At 37.6% G+C, this 15,089-nt stretch overlaps 1 protein-coding gene across 4 annotated transcripts; it reads left to right on the top strand.

Annotated features, from left to right (window-relative positions):
* Nucleotides 1-437: 437 nt before the first annotated feature.
* Nucleotides 438-14,491, top strand: TMEM19 (transmembrane protein 19). 4 transcript variants are annotated; one of them, XM_059846917.1, is made up of 7 exons: nt 438-457; nt 3,597-3,747; nt 6,490-6,603; nt 8,027-8,164; nt 8,472-8,726; nt 9,791-10,000; nt 12,706-14,491. In XM_059846917.1, exons 2-7 carry the CDS (start codon nt 3,618-3,620, stop codon nt 12,867-12,869), a joined length of 1,011 nt encoding a protein of 336 aa, XP_059702900.1. In that variant the 5' UTR covers nt 438-457; nt 3,597-3,617; the 3' UTR covers nt 12,870-14,491. The 4 variants fall into 4 exon arrangements, with proteins under 4 accessions (XP_059702900.1, XP_059702899.1, XP_059702898.1 ...); XM_059846916.1 differs by lacking the exon at nt 438-457 and adding an exon at nt 3,002-3,058; XM_059846915.1 differs by lacking the exon at nt 438-457 and adding an exon at nt 3,278-3,351.
* The last annotated feature ends 598 nt before the right edge of the window (nt 14,492-15,089 follow it).

The raw sequence follows: 15,089 nt of genomic DNA, 5'->3' as shown, positions 1-15,089 counted from the left end.
TTGAACAGTATTTTGTCTTCAATCAGGTTTTGGTTATTGAGAAAACAAGATTAACAAAGGAGAATAAAAAATGTTTGAATTAGTATTCAGCTTTCAAGCTATATTATTCATAATGCATTCTATCAAGAATAAGTGTGAATAATGTTTTAAGCAGTGAAAACAACTGGAAAGCTCTGTCTCCGAGATACAAAAAAATAATTCAAAATCTACTTCTAAAATTGTCAGAAAAGTTTAGAAATGTTATGTTGTATTATGGCAAATCTACTAAATTCCTAGGAAAAGAATGAGCATAGAAGAGTTATTAGCATGCTGTGTACAGTAACATCTTATTATCTTCTTTCTGTTGTGCTGCTTTTAATAATCTCACATTCCTGCTTCTTATTAAATCATACTTTTTTCTTTTCTCTCCTAGAGACTGCACTGGCAGTGCTTTGAATCCTATACATTTAGGTAAAAGGTAAGAAGAAACTCTACTTCTACATATTGGGTAGCTTATAATTCCATTTTTTTTAAAATTTAAACTTCTCTTGTTTTTCTTATTCCACATATGAATTTGGATGGGAAAGTGTGAGGAAGAGCTTTCAGGTCTATTCGTTGTAAGCAACTGTTTCTTGCTGTTTTTTTTAATTCTCAAGCTTATTACTACTATTAGGTGTGAATAAGGAATGGGGGGAAGGTTATAAGTAAAAACTGATTATGAAATGAATGTATTGCATGTATTCAATATAATATAATATTAAATGCTTATCTGTTTCCGGATGGCTTTTAAATGCATTCATTCTGTATTCACAATATTGTAAGCATCTAGATGGCAATTTAAGTTTTTTAAAAACCCAGCTTTTACTAATTAAGAGTGGTGTTGGTGGTAGTATTGTTGTTATTATTATAATTATTACAGGACCTAGTGAAAAAAAGAGCAACATCTAGGAAAGAGTAGTTTAAACACAATATATGGGGCAATTACAGAACTGTTGTAGACATTACTTTAAAAACTGTAGCTACTTCTTTCAGCTTCCACACGTAGAAAGAAGTCTAATTTTACATGCCTTTCTTCCTTGTTTTCTAATCTACTTGCAACATTTAATGTGTACCAAGCTACTGCAGGAAAATTTGTTGGCAATCAGAAACACTGGAAGAAGGATGAATGAAGTCACATTTAACAAAAGACTCAGAGCTGAAAAAGGAGTCAAAGCCAACATTATTCATGCACTGGTTGTTAGACATTTCCTGACCAGAACCACCTTTCTCACACCAGGAGTGGAGAGCTGTGGTCCTTTTGCTGTTCTTGCTCAGGTAAACTCCAGCAGCAGCAGCACCTTTGGCTTTAAGCCAAGATACAAGGTCTGTAGATAGACCAGTGCAATAGACTGGTATGTCCATAAATCAGTGCCAAGTGCTACTTCACGTGTGTATGGGATCTATGAAGAAAGCTGAAGAGTCCTTTAGAGCTCCACAAACCTGCCCCCTCTTCACACTACCTTGTGTGTTACCATTAATCACAGTCCCACAGTTTTACAGAACCACACATAACAGCCAGGGCTCTAGGATTCCTGCAGGAAGATTTGTTTCTCCACCAGAAATGCCAGTATTAGTCTGTTACAGTTTAGAAAACAAAAAGTAAGCAATAAATTAAATAAAACAATTTATTACAGTTAAGGATGTATTTGAATGAGTACTTTTATGGGAGCTCATTGTACCAGAACAAGCAGCTGCTTGTTGACCCACCAGTTTAAGTAGAGTTGATCTTGTTCTGGTTGAAAATCTCAACTAGTTAGATTTTTGCTGAAGAACCTAAGCAATATCATGTCAGTGCTATTCTTGAAAGGTCCCGTTCTTACAAAGCAGCCCAGCTACTGAGTGTCTGATTGTTAGATCTCTTAAATTCAGACTTCAGATGGATGCTTAATGAAAATTTGGGAGGTAAGAAGGAAGACTAGATATATCAAGATCAGTACTCCTACATTAGTATTACTGTTTTAGGTATCTCTATTTGAGATAAATTTTGGGCGTTACCAGTATTTGTTAACAATAAATATAGCAGAAAATAAGATAAAGCCTTGTCTAAGGCACCCGATCTAAGTTTTGCCTCTAACTGCCTGGAAAATACATTGTAAACACCCAAGTATTAACTTCAGCCTCTGGAATAGGCCTACTTTCTTCAGCTAAAATCAAGTAAATCTTTAAGGAGTAAGTTTCTTAGCTTAGACAACATTCGAAGAAGCAGCTCTGAGTCATAACTGAGTATTTCTTTCACAACAACAGGAAAATATATCCAAGTTTATGAGAGAAAAAAATTACGTTCTTTTTCTGAGAGAAAAAGAACATATGGACTGTGTCCACACCTTGACAGAAACCTACTCCAGATGCTGAATGAAAAATAAGAGAACATGTCTCAAAAATAAATGGGTGCCACAAGCCAGAATTATTCCTGAATTCAGTATTCCTAAATTAAAAATGCTCACCTGTGTTTTCTAGCTTTAAAACTACCTCTGTTGTATATCAAAGATCTTTTACTGTCCTTTTTTGTACTACTCTGCCTCTTGCTGAATATTTAAATAAATATTCTGTTCTGCTGCTGCTACAAGTCCATAAGAAAAAAGCACCTGATATTATTGATGTTCATGAGGTGACTCATCCGTACGCCTTGAAGGTTTTGGTCTACGTTCCACTGATCAAGTGCTGAATACTAAATGCTTCTTCAGCATTATCTCCTGGGATGCCTGAAGTCTAATTTATTTCATTTATTTCTCGTTTATTTTGAGGCTGCTGCCTCAAAACAATGTTTTTTTGGGAAGTTGTGAAGTTTCACCTCTTACTATGCTTTGTTGACAAAGCCTAAGCTGTGTGGACGTGGGAGCTGTGCAGTCTGTCCCGTAGCTAATGTCAGCTTATTTACAACTCGAGTGTTTTGGGAGTCATTCTGACGTGCCCCAAGAAAAGCCACCAGGCAGGTTTGGCATGTTTTCATCCCAAGTCAACTTTAGGAAACGTTTCAAGTCTTTTTCTTCTGCTGCTAATGAACTTCGAAGTGCTCCGACAAGTTTCAAACCTCATCCAGGTACTCATTGGTCTCACTAATTATCCACGGACTTCATGCCTTTCACAGGCGTGTCGTTCTTGGTTTTATTTCGCAAACTGGAACTCCAGTGCCAGCGTCTGTCGAAGGGGCGCGACCCCATCCTCGCCCGAGGGCAGCGAGAGCTCGTGAGGGCGCGGGCCCGGCGCCGGCCGCAGCCGCAGCGCCCCCTCGCTGCGGCGCAGGCGCGGGCGGGCTCGCGCGGCTGCCGGCGGAGCATGCGCGGGGAGGCAGCGGGGCGGGATGGTGGCGGCGCCCGCGGCCCCAGGGAACAGGTCGGTGACGGGGCCGGGCGGTGCGAGCGCCTCCGGCCGCCCGGCGCCGCGCAGCGCAGCCCGGGTGGGCCGGCCGGGGTGGCCGCAGCAGCCTCTCCATGAGCGCCTCGGTGCCTCCCGGCAGCGCCCCGCGGGCGGTGCGGGCCGGGCCCGGCCGCGGCTCCGGCCGGGCGGGAAGAGAAAGAGGAGGAGAAGAAGGTGGTGGCGGTGTCGCTGATGCCTTGCGCCTTGTGTTTTCCCATCAGGTGTTGTCCTTCTTGATTCCCATGTCCTATTACCAGGAGGATTTCTTCAGAGAATACCTCAAGATGATGGCGAATATGGTCATCCTGAACTTGCTCATTTGTATTTCGCTGGCGTTCTGGATCGTGTCCATGACTGCAAGTACGTACTACGGTGAGTCCAAAGGCCGGGGAGAGGCTGGCATGGCACGGCCACGGGCGAACCTTCCTCTCCGGCCCCTCTAGGCAGGAGACGAAAATGGGAGGAGGGGTGTGCACAGCCCCTCCCTTCGTCAGTAGAGCTGATAATCTCACCTTTTACAGTAGGTGATAGTGCTTTAGAAGATGTTGACAGCTGCTTACTTGAGCTCTACCCAGGCATCATGTACAATTTAAAATGTTGGTTTCCTTTGTGATGTCTTTCTCCAAAAGAAAAGAAATAAAAATTAAGAAGTGAAAGGAAAAGCTGAGCTGACAGAGGTTTTTCTGTATCAGGGGAAGTACGTGACAGCATGGGAGGAGTGTGCCAGCTTTCAAAACTGTTTTAGGAATCAGCAACATCTGCAACGTGCGGAACAGGTCACACAGGAACAGAGAAAGTCCTTCCTTAGTCGAGGAACAGAGAAACGGGAAATGGTATAAGAAGATAGGGTTGTATGGATGGAGTGGCTGGCTGAGGTATGTACTGTCAGCTCAGCGTTCTGCTTGGGCAGCTCAGGCTGGCTGTGACTTAGCTGTGTGCAGTCGCAGGGACACAAGTCCTCTCTGTAGTCTCTCTTTTCAGCTCTAGGACCACTCTTATGGCAGTGTGCAAAAGCAGCTGATACTGCCTCCAGTATCAGTTTATGGCTAGAAGAATTCAACTGCTTTTCCAAGACAGGTAAAGACTTATCATTCAGACCCCAGCCAGTTTGATGCTGGAAGAGCTCCAGTGTCATTGCAGTATTGCTGAAGGTGCATAGGATAGAGTATGAACACCTTCAACTGCCTAGTAACACTCTGGGTCCAGAAGAAACTACAATAAATACCCCACCAGTATAAGCTGACTTTTGTAGAGGCAGTTGCATGTCTCTGCTCAGTGTTTTTCAGTGATTTAGGGTAGGTTACTTCTGGCACAGCATTAAATCTGTGTTGTCGGCATACTTCTGGTTTTTCTTGTAGTGAGGTGCCAGATGTGTAGAAGGTATGCAGAAGCAGGCTTCACAACCAGCTTTTATTTTTGTCATTTGTAGCTACCCAAGTGGGATTTAAACATGCAACTTCGTTTATGTGTGTCTGCTCTCTAAAGGTATAGCTTTTCTGATAATTAGGATATTCTATTCCCTGTTATTTTATGTGAGTGGGAATTTACGGTATAGTGTGGAGAGACCTGGTACCAGCTAAATGAGGACAGGGCCTGATGGAAAGGAGAAGACTGTGGACAAATCCTTCTTTTTGTAGGGAATGGTTATGGAACAAGAAGGACATAAAACTTCTGTTGTTCATTTGCCTGAGACTGTGGAAAGACCTTGGCTTTTCAAGGAGGTGAATGAAACATACAGTAGTTAATGGGCTTTAAATGGTTCAGCTCATAAAAGTGGTGAAATTCACAGTCTGTAATGTAAATATAAAAATACTGCAAACATACTTTTATTAATGTAGAGTTTATAATCATTCTTAAGCACCAAACAGTGGGCCAGATGTTAGTGAAGCCAGAATGTTGAAGAGCACATTCATTGTTTTATTATAGATCCTATCTTGCCTTACTTAGTAGTAATTTAATACAAATACTTTTCTCTCCTACAAGCAAATCCAAAAGGTTTAGTTTAAAAAAGACCTTGAAGAGATGAAAATTCTGTTTGTTAGCCAAAGAAAAAGAACCCCTTTGTGTTCCAGTACTGCTTACACTGAAGTTTGCACCAAGAGCTGCCTTGATTTGTGATAAGCAATACCAGGCTGCAGCACTGGAGGGCTCTTCATCCACAGCTGGTGCTTGTCTTCTGAATTTCTGACTCAGCCCTGGGCTGCAAGATCCCCCTTGCCCACGTACTGTGGCTTTGGAGCTTTTCACTCAACAGAATAATTTTTTTTTCTTGTGAATCTTTACATTGCAATGAGTGTTTTACTGTGTCCTGCTTTGCACCAGGGAGCCAGTGTTTGTGCAGAGGTTGAGGTCCTGATGACACAAAAGTTCTTGTAGGAAACCATCATGTTTATCTTTCCAGCAAGACAAGCTTCTGTGCCTCTGTGAAATCTTTCTTTTACAAGATTGAGACTTACTTGAATGCAAGATTTGTGATGGCTTGTATTTGTATAGGAGATGTAATAAATAACTTCTCAAGATTTTTTTTCTTTTATTTCAAAACCTACATTAACTATTGGCTTTAGCTTTTAGAATTTTGTGTGTTTTTCAAACTGAAACTGTCACTTCTAATCTTGCTGAGAAAGTCATCAGCTCAAAATGAATTTTAAAGAGCCTTACATCAAGAACCTTACATCATCTTTCAGAAGAACTGACAGGGCTGATGTTTCATAAAGTGGTCACACTACTTTCACCTAGCAGACTGTCTTGCTTGGCTTTTTTTGGTAGTGGAATTTTGTCACAGTAAATTCAGGTGTTAGTTTTTGAAGTTCATAAATCCCTTTTAGAATGGAAAATATCACCATATTTATTTCTTGTCACATTTTGCTATTTTTGGTAATTAATTTCAGTTCATTAAATGTATTTTCTTTTGATAGCTGAATGGAAAAATTTAGTAGATAATTACAGATATATTGTCCTTCTGTCCATATGAATATCTTTTTTCTGAAGGATAAAAAGTTTTAATATCTATTAAGATCAAAATTTAAGTATATATCAGGAAATAATGACTCCTCAGACATGAAAACATAAAGTCTTTATGAGGATCATGTGTAACCCTGTTATCTGATTTATCAGGTACTTTACGACCCATTTCTCCATGGCGCTGGCTTTTTTCAGTCTTGGTTCCACTATTTATTGCTACACAGGGGTTTAAGAAGAAGAGTCTTGATCACAGTGGTGCATTGGGAGGTATGTTTTTTCTGAGACTTAAGCTAAACATTTGGTAAACTAAAGGTCCTTTTTATTGTTTGCAGTTTAAGACTTTACCTAGTTCTGTTATAATAAAATATTAATGTAAGCATGCATACCCCAGATTCATACTGGGTTTTTTTCTCATGCTTGTTTAAACAGTCAAGGTAACCCTGTGCTACTGTTCATAATTGATTTGATTAATGCTATTGTAGTTATATAAACCTGGAAGATTCTTTTAAACTTCAGTACAGTATGCAGTTAAATCACAAGGTCTGGTTTGACATGTAGAAGGATTCACAGAGAAACAAGGAAATGGCGGAGGTAGTGGTAAAGAAAGACCCTAAACTGATCGTGTCAGCAGCCTTCCTGCTTGGAGGGAAATCAGTTCTCCTTTCTGTGTGGTTCCCCTTTCTGTAATAGAAGCAGTTCTAGGCTGGTTTTTTGCCTGGCAAAAATAAGAAAATTAAATCTGTACTTCACTAAGAACAAATGACTGTTTCTGAAAAGTTTTTCTAGACCACATAATGAAAAGCCCAGCGTAGTGGACAATAGTGTTTGTTGAGATCTGATGCAACATTTCAGGGTGAGGTGATTCACCCTTGTCTTGTGACATTGTCTGAATTGATGTTCAGTGGAGTAAAACAGGACCTCAAATCATTCTTCCCCTTGTCCTATTTTGCAAATCTTCTGTCTGTTGAGAGTTAAGGGAGGCATTTTCTACACTGACAAAAATCTTTCTGACTTTTATATTCCGACCTCCTAACAGCTCTGCTAGGCAATTTATACTGGCATTTGCTCTTAAATGCAACCATTTTTCTCTCAGTCCTTTAGAATTGTAATCTCATGGTGAGGAGTGAAATTAGGCCTCCCCTCTGAAAGGGGACATAAAAATTAATTGCATCAAGGAGATCAAATACTTTAAAAAATTACAGAAATAAAGAGGTGGAATGAAAATCAGAAACTAAAAAGGAAAAGAATAGAGAAGTAGCATCTGCTAAGATATGGAGGAGGGTTTTGCAGGTATCTTGGAGACCTTGGATGTGGGATTTGATACCTAAACTGATGATAAACTTGCTGATAGAGGCACAGACACAGGTATATATCTGCTCCTTATAAAAATAATAATATTCTTCAGGCAGAGTACTTGAATTTCAATTATATGTTCTTTGGATTCTGGGTTTTATTGCTTCTCTTTTATTTTTGCACAGTATAAATGATTTGTGGCAAAAGGTCTTAAAAATCACATACTTCAGCAGTTAGAATAAAATTAGCAATTTTCAATAGAATCACTTATTGCATGATTGTCTTAGGTTTATCAGGAAGATACTCTTCATATTCAGAAAATTCTAAGTACTTAATTGCTTTGCAAAACAACCATTGTTACATGAAGGAACTTTATATACTTCTTTTTTCTTTATAGGACTGGTGGTTGGATTTATCCTTACAGTTGCAAATTACAGTTTCTTCTCTTCTTTGTTTGTATTTTTTGTTACTTCTTCAAAACTTACTAAGTGGAAAAAAGATATAAAGAAGCAAATAGATTCAGAATACAAGGAAGGTAAGCCAAAATACTTTAATTCTTTTAGATCCCTTGTAGAGGATAAATACTGCATGTTTCTTGTTCCCTTCAAAGGGTCAGATAAGATGTAACATCTAGAATAGGGAACACTGTTGAGACTCTCCTTGACCCTATCCCTGCGAATATTAGCAAGCCACTTTGCTTTTGCTTCTGTTCTGTTAAATAAATTGCCATAAAGTTTCTGTTTGAATGTTTGTCCTTTTAAATTTAACTTTATATATGTGTTATTTTGGTTTTGCCTCATGCTGTTGCCTGAAATTACTGAAATTCAGTTTCTGTACTTCAGGTGGCCAGAGGAATTGGGTTCAGGTATTCTGTAATGGTGGCGTTCCCACTGAGCTGGCTCTCTTATATATGATAGAAAATGGACCGGGTGAAATTCCGATTGACTTTTCCAAGGAATACACAGCATCATGGATGTGCTTATCCCTCTTGGGAGCTTTGGCATGCTCTGCTGGTGATACATGGGCTTCAGAGATTGGTAGTGTTATGAGTAAAAGCAAACCAAGATTGATAACAACTTGGGAACAGGTTCCAGTAGGTAAGGTGTTACCTCTTCTATATGTTCTTAATAGTTTCCTAATCTGTTTTGAATTATGCATCCAACTTGAAAAGTTCCAAGAAAGACATAGAAAAACAAATACCAGAAATCTGGGATTTGAAAAGGTTACCAGGAGTACATTCTCTGAAATGAAATATAGTCAACTGTGTTTCTTCTGCGTCTTGTTGATGAGATGCACGAGCATAGCAACCATGGAGCTAAAATCATTCTGAATGCTGTCACTTCTAATCTCTGATGATAGTAAAAGAGTTTATACTGCTAATATGAGGAATACAAGTTATCAACTGATATTTTTCAGTCATTATTTTAATCAGTAGAATACATATATATTCAACAGGGACAGTACGGAAAATTCACTTCATAACCAAATCACTCATTTCCTTTAATATCCTACCAAGGGTGAATAAAGTGAACTTTCTGTCTGTCAAATGCTGTCTCCATGGTGGATGTCATTGCTGCTTTAAAGCAATATACCTTTTTTGAGTCTTGCTGACAAATTGATCAGAGGTACAGATCTTGTTGGATAAGAGTTAAATGTATGGGAATTTTTTTTTCTTTATACGCATTCTTCAGATTTTTATTCAGTGAGCTATCAAACATCTCTGTTTATGGATTTGGTTCTTTTATTTTTAAATGTGCTGGTAAAACATGTCGTAGTATACTACTTCTGAAAGAGGGCATTGCTTTAATGTGTGCATCTCAAGATCTGTTTTTCTTGAGCAAATCTCTTCTTTTATTACCCCACCACCTCCTAGAGCAGACAAATACCAGGTGACATTGAGAGGGGTGTGCTGTCTAGTTTTATTTAATTTAATGCAAGTGAATATTTCTAGAGAAGTAGCCCTAGAGACAGGAAAGGAGTAGTAACAGGCAGTAATGGTACAGGTTAAGCTGCTCAACAGCATAATGGGGATTGTAAAAAGCTGCAGTAGGTGTAAGGGGAGAAACTCACTATGGACAGCTTGGATTTCATGTAAAACATTGAAATTATCACAAGTCTTTTAAAATCAGTTTGTAAATCATCTACATTTTATTTGGTTTAGGTACTAATGGAGCAGTTACTTTAGTGGGCCTGATCTCAAGTTTGCTTGGAGGCATGACAGTAGGTATAGCCTACTTTATAACTCAACTCATTTTTGTGAGTGATCTGGAAATATCTGCTCCGCAATGGCCCATTATAGTGTTTGGTGCAGCAGCTGGCCTACTGGGATCAATTGTTGATTCATACTTGGGAGCTACAATGCAATACAGTGGTAAGAATTATCTTTTTTTTTTTTTTCCCTCTCTCCTAATGTAACCTAAATTTTGACTTGAACTTCAAGAAGGGCTGAGGGATATGATTTTTAAATGGAAAGATTACAAAAATAGCAGCATAAAGGACAAAGGGAGCAAATGGACATAGTACTGAAAAGGAGCGAGGGTGGTTGGCCCTTTTCCACATTTTGATTTGTTTATTGTAGCTTATTGTCATGTTGATGACTGAAAGAGGCACAGATACCCAACAACTTACCTTGGAAGAGGCAATTTTCTATATGTCTAATTATAGTAACATTTTATAAGAAAGAATGTTGGTTTAATGTTATCCATTTACTTGGATAGTTGTCTCTGCAGAAGCTCCATTCCTAATTTTGAAGTCTTAGCAATAGGCTCAAATGTAAGAATTAAGTAAGAAAAAGTGAACAATAGTTTACCTTCTGTTTTTTTCACTTCTTCCTGTAGAAGCTCTATAATACTGTTTCCTGTAAGTTAAGCTTATCACAAACTAGCTGTGACTTTAAATAAAAAGACAAAATGCTTTTTTTTTTTTTAAATGTTGACTGGCTGGTTCTAAATTATTTCAGTGTTTACTCATTGCCTGTGAATAAACACTACAGACAACCTTTAGGCTAAGCTGTAAATTTGTCCTATGTTTCAAAATTGTTTAGAAACCATATGTGACACTGTTGTGTTTATCAACTTGTTTACAGAGAGAACTTAAGTTTACAGGTTTCATTGTTGGTATACTTATTGACTGGAAGTCAAGGTGTGAATGTGCAGATGAACTGCCTCAGAGACACAAGTCCTTTAGGTCTGCCTTTATAGTGAGATCTACCAACTGTTCTTGATGCTCTGGATTTGGCTATACAACATTTTTTATGCTCTATTCTTTGTAATTCCATTTCTGTCCTGAGCAAGAAACACTTAAGCACTCAGACAATGTTTCAAGCTCCTAATGAGGCAGACTTATTAAGAGAATGGAGTAAACCTAGCTAATGCATGCCTGCATTTTTCAGCATCTATTTCTTCTTCATCTCATGTATTTTTTCCATGCTCAGCAACTTCGCTTTTTAGCTGCAGCAGGGACAGCATGCAAGTTACAGAGTTTCTTTTACAAATTCAAAAGTATTGCTGGAGTATGTATACTATGTTGTACACACACATGCTGTGGTGTATATGTGATGTGATACAGGCAAAACTGTGCTGCTCATTTGTCTCTCCTTCAGCCCACTTTTTTGTTCCCTTTTCAGTGCAGACTCAGAAGGAATACTCTAGTTTCTGCAGCATCTTGAAAAACAATAAATATAACAGTGGGAATAAAGAATTGTCTCTTTTTTTAAAACAGTATGCTCCTAATCCTTTCTGTCAATGTTTTTTCTTTTGGTGATATTCCTAGATGTGGTGTATCTAATAGCCTGTGATACCCACTGTTTCTGAAAGAAAATCCACCCCTGACTGCAAAGGGATTATTAAAACTTTGAATAGCTTCGCAGAATAAGATTCAAATTTGCTCATGTTATCAGTCTATACCTATTCTGTAAATAACAAAGCTAACAAAAGGACTGTTACTTTACCTACTTGTTCATGATTGGAATATACACTTTATGTACAATTGAGGCATATATTTAGAAAAAAATAATTCCAGTTTTTCCTCAAAGTACTACTCTCTAAAACATAGCAAGTGTTGAGAGTTAAGCTATTAGACTTTGAAGTTTGATTTTTTTTTCTGTAGCTCTTTCACATTATTTAGGGCCAGGTTTAAATGTATGTTTCAAAACAGTATTACTAACTGTCAGGGAGGTTTGTAGTGGCACGCTTTTTTAAGTTTTGTCTGAAGTGCAGAATTTTTTTTTTTATTAAAGTAGCAGCTTTCTTTTAATTTTCCAGGTTGTGAATGTTGAAAGTAAAATCTAAGAAAAAAAATAAATATAAAATATACTTATTTCATTTGGAATGTTCCAACCTTAAATGCGTGTGTGTGCACGTACCCCGTTACACTTCACTACAGTGTGAGTTCAGATCAAGCATTCTAGATTGGTGTGCTTTTATCAGCATACAGAATGGTGGAGCTGGACAAAACATAGGATATCTGTACAGTAATAGCTCATGAAGTAACATGAAAGTGTTGATAATACAGAGGCAGAGCAAGAAATTACCTAAGTACTATAGAAAAAACTCTAGCTGCTGGTAGTATAAAATTGCTGTGTAAATAGAATATATAAATTCAGCCTTTGTTAGGAGCTTGTTTTCTGTCAGGTAAAGTAATAATGTTGTTTCCATAATTTTCCTTTTAAAACAAATACATCTTCTTGCCAGAAAACATGTTGCTAATAAGTTGTTTTTGTTCAAAACAGCATCCTTTGCTTTAGAGTGACTTGGAACAGGTTTTTCCTCTTCTGATTTAGCTTGTTTCATTCCTTTCTTTGCTGTGAAAACACATAAAGAGAGAAGATTTGACAGAAGTGTAACTTCTCAAAAGAAGTAACTTCTATAACTTCTAATGTAAAGTATTGCATTTATACCCCATTCTTTGAAGGTACCAAATTAAACTAACTGTAATTTTGCTTAGTCTGATGATGTCTTCTTACAGAGATTTAACACTGTTACAGAAAATTAATTTAGGAAGGTGTATATACTTGGTTACTAAGTTTCTCTTCATCTTGGTTGGCTTTGTAAAATGAAGTTTTTTATCTTTTTCCAGGTTTTGACCAGACAATTGGCATGGTTGTCAACCACCAAACAAAAGACTCCAAGCACATATCTGGAAAACCTATATTAGACAACAATGCTGTAAATCTTTTTTCTTCTGTAATCATTGCTCTGGTGCTTCCAGGCATGTCATGGTTTTTCTGGCCAAGGCGTTGAAAAAGTTTAAGGTTTTCTGCATGTGAATTTTATATGTTCAGTCTTACTCAGAGACTCCAAAGAGTTGCAGTTGAGCTCTCTTTAAGAGATGGATCTGAAACATTCAAAGAGCTGAAGGACTTCCCATCTCAACTTGTTAAGGCTGTAAACCTCATGTGGCAATCAGCATCTCTCAGGAAGGTGCTTTGTCAATAATGCTCTTGCTGCTCCTCAGGTGGATGAAGTTCATTGCCAAGTGAGGTGAAGCACATGATTCATTTTTCCTCCATTTGTGGAGCTGAAGTGTTGGTGTCTATTCTCTCCAGTTCCCAGCATCTGGAAAGGCAGGAAGCTGGAAACAGAAGTCTAATCACACCAGTCAGTGTGATGGAGCCTTGTGGCTATTATCCAAGTTAGACACAAAATATACTGCAGCTTTATATAGGCAGTGGTAACATGGGTGAAGTGGGTGAATTCTGGTATTTCTCATTATCTACAGATTTTAAGGTCTTTTGGAAGTATTTGGGCAGGGAAGAAAGAATTCAGCCTTATTGCCTATTCTCTATCCTGATACTATCTCTACTTCCCTGATAATAGGTTTGATAAAAATGATCCGTACATAACACTGGAAACAAAAATCTAAATTTAAAGTAGAAACTTTAAGCTGTTCCAGTAAGAATAATAAATTTTTCTGTGCTTTTTTGACATCTTTATTTCAAAAGTAATTATATTTATGAAGATTTGTCAATACTGTGGTACTTATCAAATACTTTACAATGAAAGATGACAGTTGTGGATTCACAACCATCTCTTTAGAAAAATAATGTTTTTTTTCTATAAGTATAGAATTGTTCTATAGTGTTTGGCACTCTAACCAACTATACTCCTTGGTTATTTCTCAGCAGTGGAAATGTTTCCCATTTTGTGTGGGGCTTCTATTTAGAGATGATGGCCTCAGCCAAAGAAGCTACAGACTTTATCCTTGTTGCACATGGGGGAAGTCACATATATAAACCATTTTAAAATAGAAATTTAATTTTTGATGCTCAGGTTCCTGTGTTAGGTAATTCTGTCTTCCGTCATTCATTTATAAAAGTTGCAGAAGTAATGTGGCCAGTACAGATTGTGTTTAAACTTCAGAGATACCCTCATAATAACTTATCAGCGTTGACATTCAGAAGTGTGGGCCCATACTTTTAACTTAGGAAAAGCTTTTCCTTTTTTGTTAGAGATAGATGAATATTTTGTATTGAACATCTGGGTTTTTTTTACAAGTGTCTTCTGTATATTGCCTGTCTTAATTCAGTTGACTTTTTTATTTTGTCGCCTTTTATGGGAATATTAAAAAACTTAAACATCTTCCATACTGAGTTTACTCTTTAGAAATCTAGTCTATATAGATCTGGAATTCATCACTGGAACTACTTCACTGTAATACCCTATTATAAAGATGAGATCTCAAAGTAGTAAAAGCTTTTTGAAAAGAAAAAATTGTGTAGCTGCTCTATGTCTGTTCCTGTGGAAGGGCACAAAATTATGGAAGTAATATATGCACTTAAATTGTAACAATAAACACTTGGGAATTTTATGCACTCTTTGGACTTATGCTGCTTCTAAATAAACACTGTATTATTTGTCTTCTATGATTTTATTAATACTGTTGAGGTTTCTAGAATTGAGCAAGTAAAATTTTTGTAAAATACTTTTTTTTTTCAGATAAATGCCTTATTCTTATATTCTTCTGTTTCCTGAAGTGAAGTGTACTTTCAGCCACTGAAGTGGACATTGTCAGCTTTTTCACTATTTTTTATGAGTTCATTTGAAAACCAGCTTACCATAGTGAGAAGACATCTGATTTCATATTCATAGCAGCAGGAAATGCTTTGATCTGTGATCATATGAACAAATGTGATCTGACTGAACTCCTGTCGTTAGCATCTTCAAAGGCCATTACATTGGATTTTTTTTGTCATGTCTTAGTTATGATATGTGAGTTGCTTTTGAAATTTTCACTCACAAGTTTCCAGTATACAGAAAGATCTGAGCACACTGTTAACTTCAGGTGTATTGAGTGTAGCTTAGGCAAATATTGTTACATTTAACTAGTCAGTAGCTGTTAACTGACAAGCTTTGGGAGAAGGTGGTGTTGGGAGTAGGGGATACAGGGAAGAAATTGCAGAATGTGACAAACTGCCTGTAACTTGGTGTGGGTCACTAAGAGCAGTTTCTGGACTCACAAGG

Source organism: Haemorhous mexicanus, chromosome 5, assembly GCF_027477595.1.
Source record: "Haemorhous mexicanus isolate bHaeMex1 chromosome 5, bHaeMex1.pri, whole genome shotgun sequence".
NCBI classification, from domain to species: domain Eukaryota; kingdom Metazoa; phylum Chordata; class Aves; order Passeriformes; family Fringillidae; genus Haemorhous; species Haemorhous mexicanus.
This window is presented reverse-complemented; position numbering and strand designations above follow the sequence as displayed.

Excerpts from the sequence above, each read along its gene's own strand:
- TMEM19 (XM_059846914.1), top strand. The coding sequence starts at position 3,450 with ATGAGCGCCTCGGTGCCTCCCGGCAGCGCCCCGCGGGCGGTGCGGGCC. Across the intron at positions 3,748-6,489 it reads GACTGCAAGTACGTACTACG|GTACTTTACGACCCATTTCT; the intron begins GTGAGTCCAAAG and ends CTGATTTATCAG. Across the intron at positions 8,165-8,471 it reads AGATTCAGAATACAAGGAAG|GTGGCCAGAGGAATTGGGTT; the intron begins GTAAGCCAAAAT and ends TCTGTACTTCAG.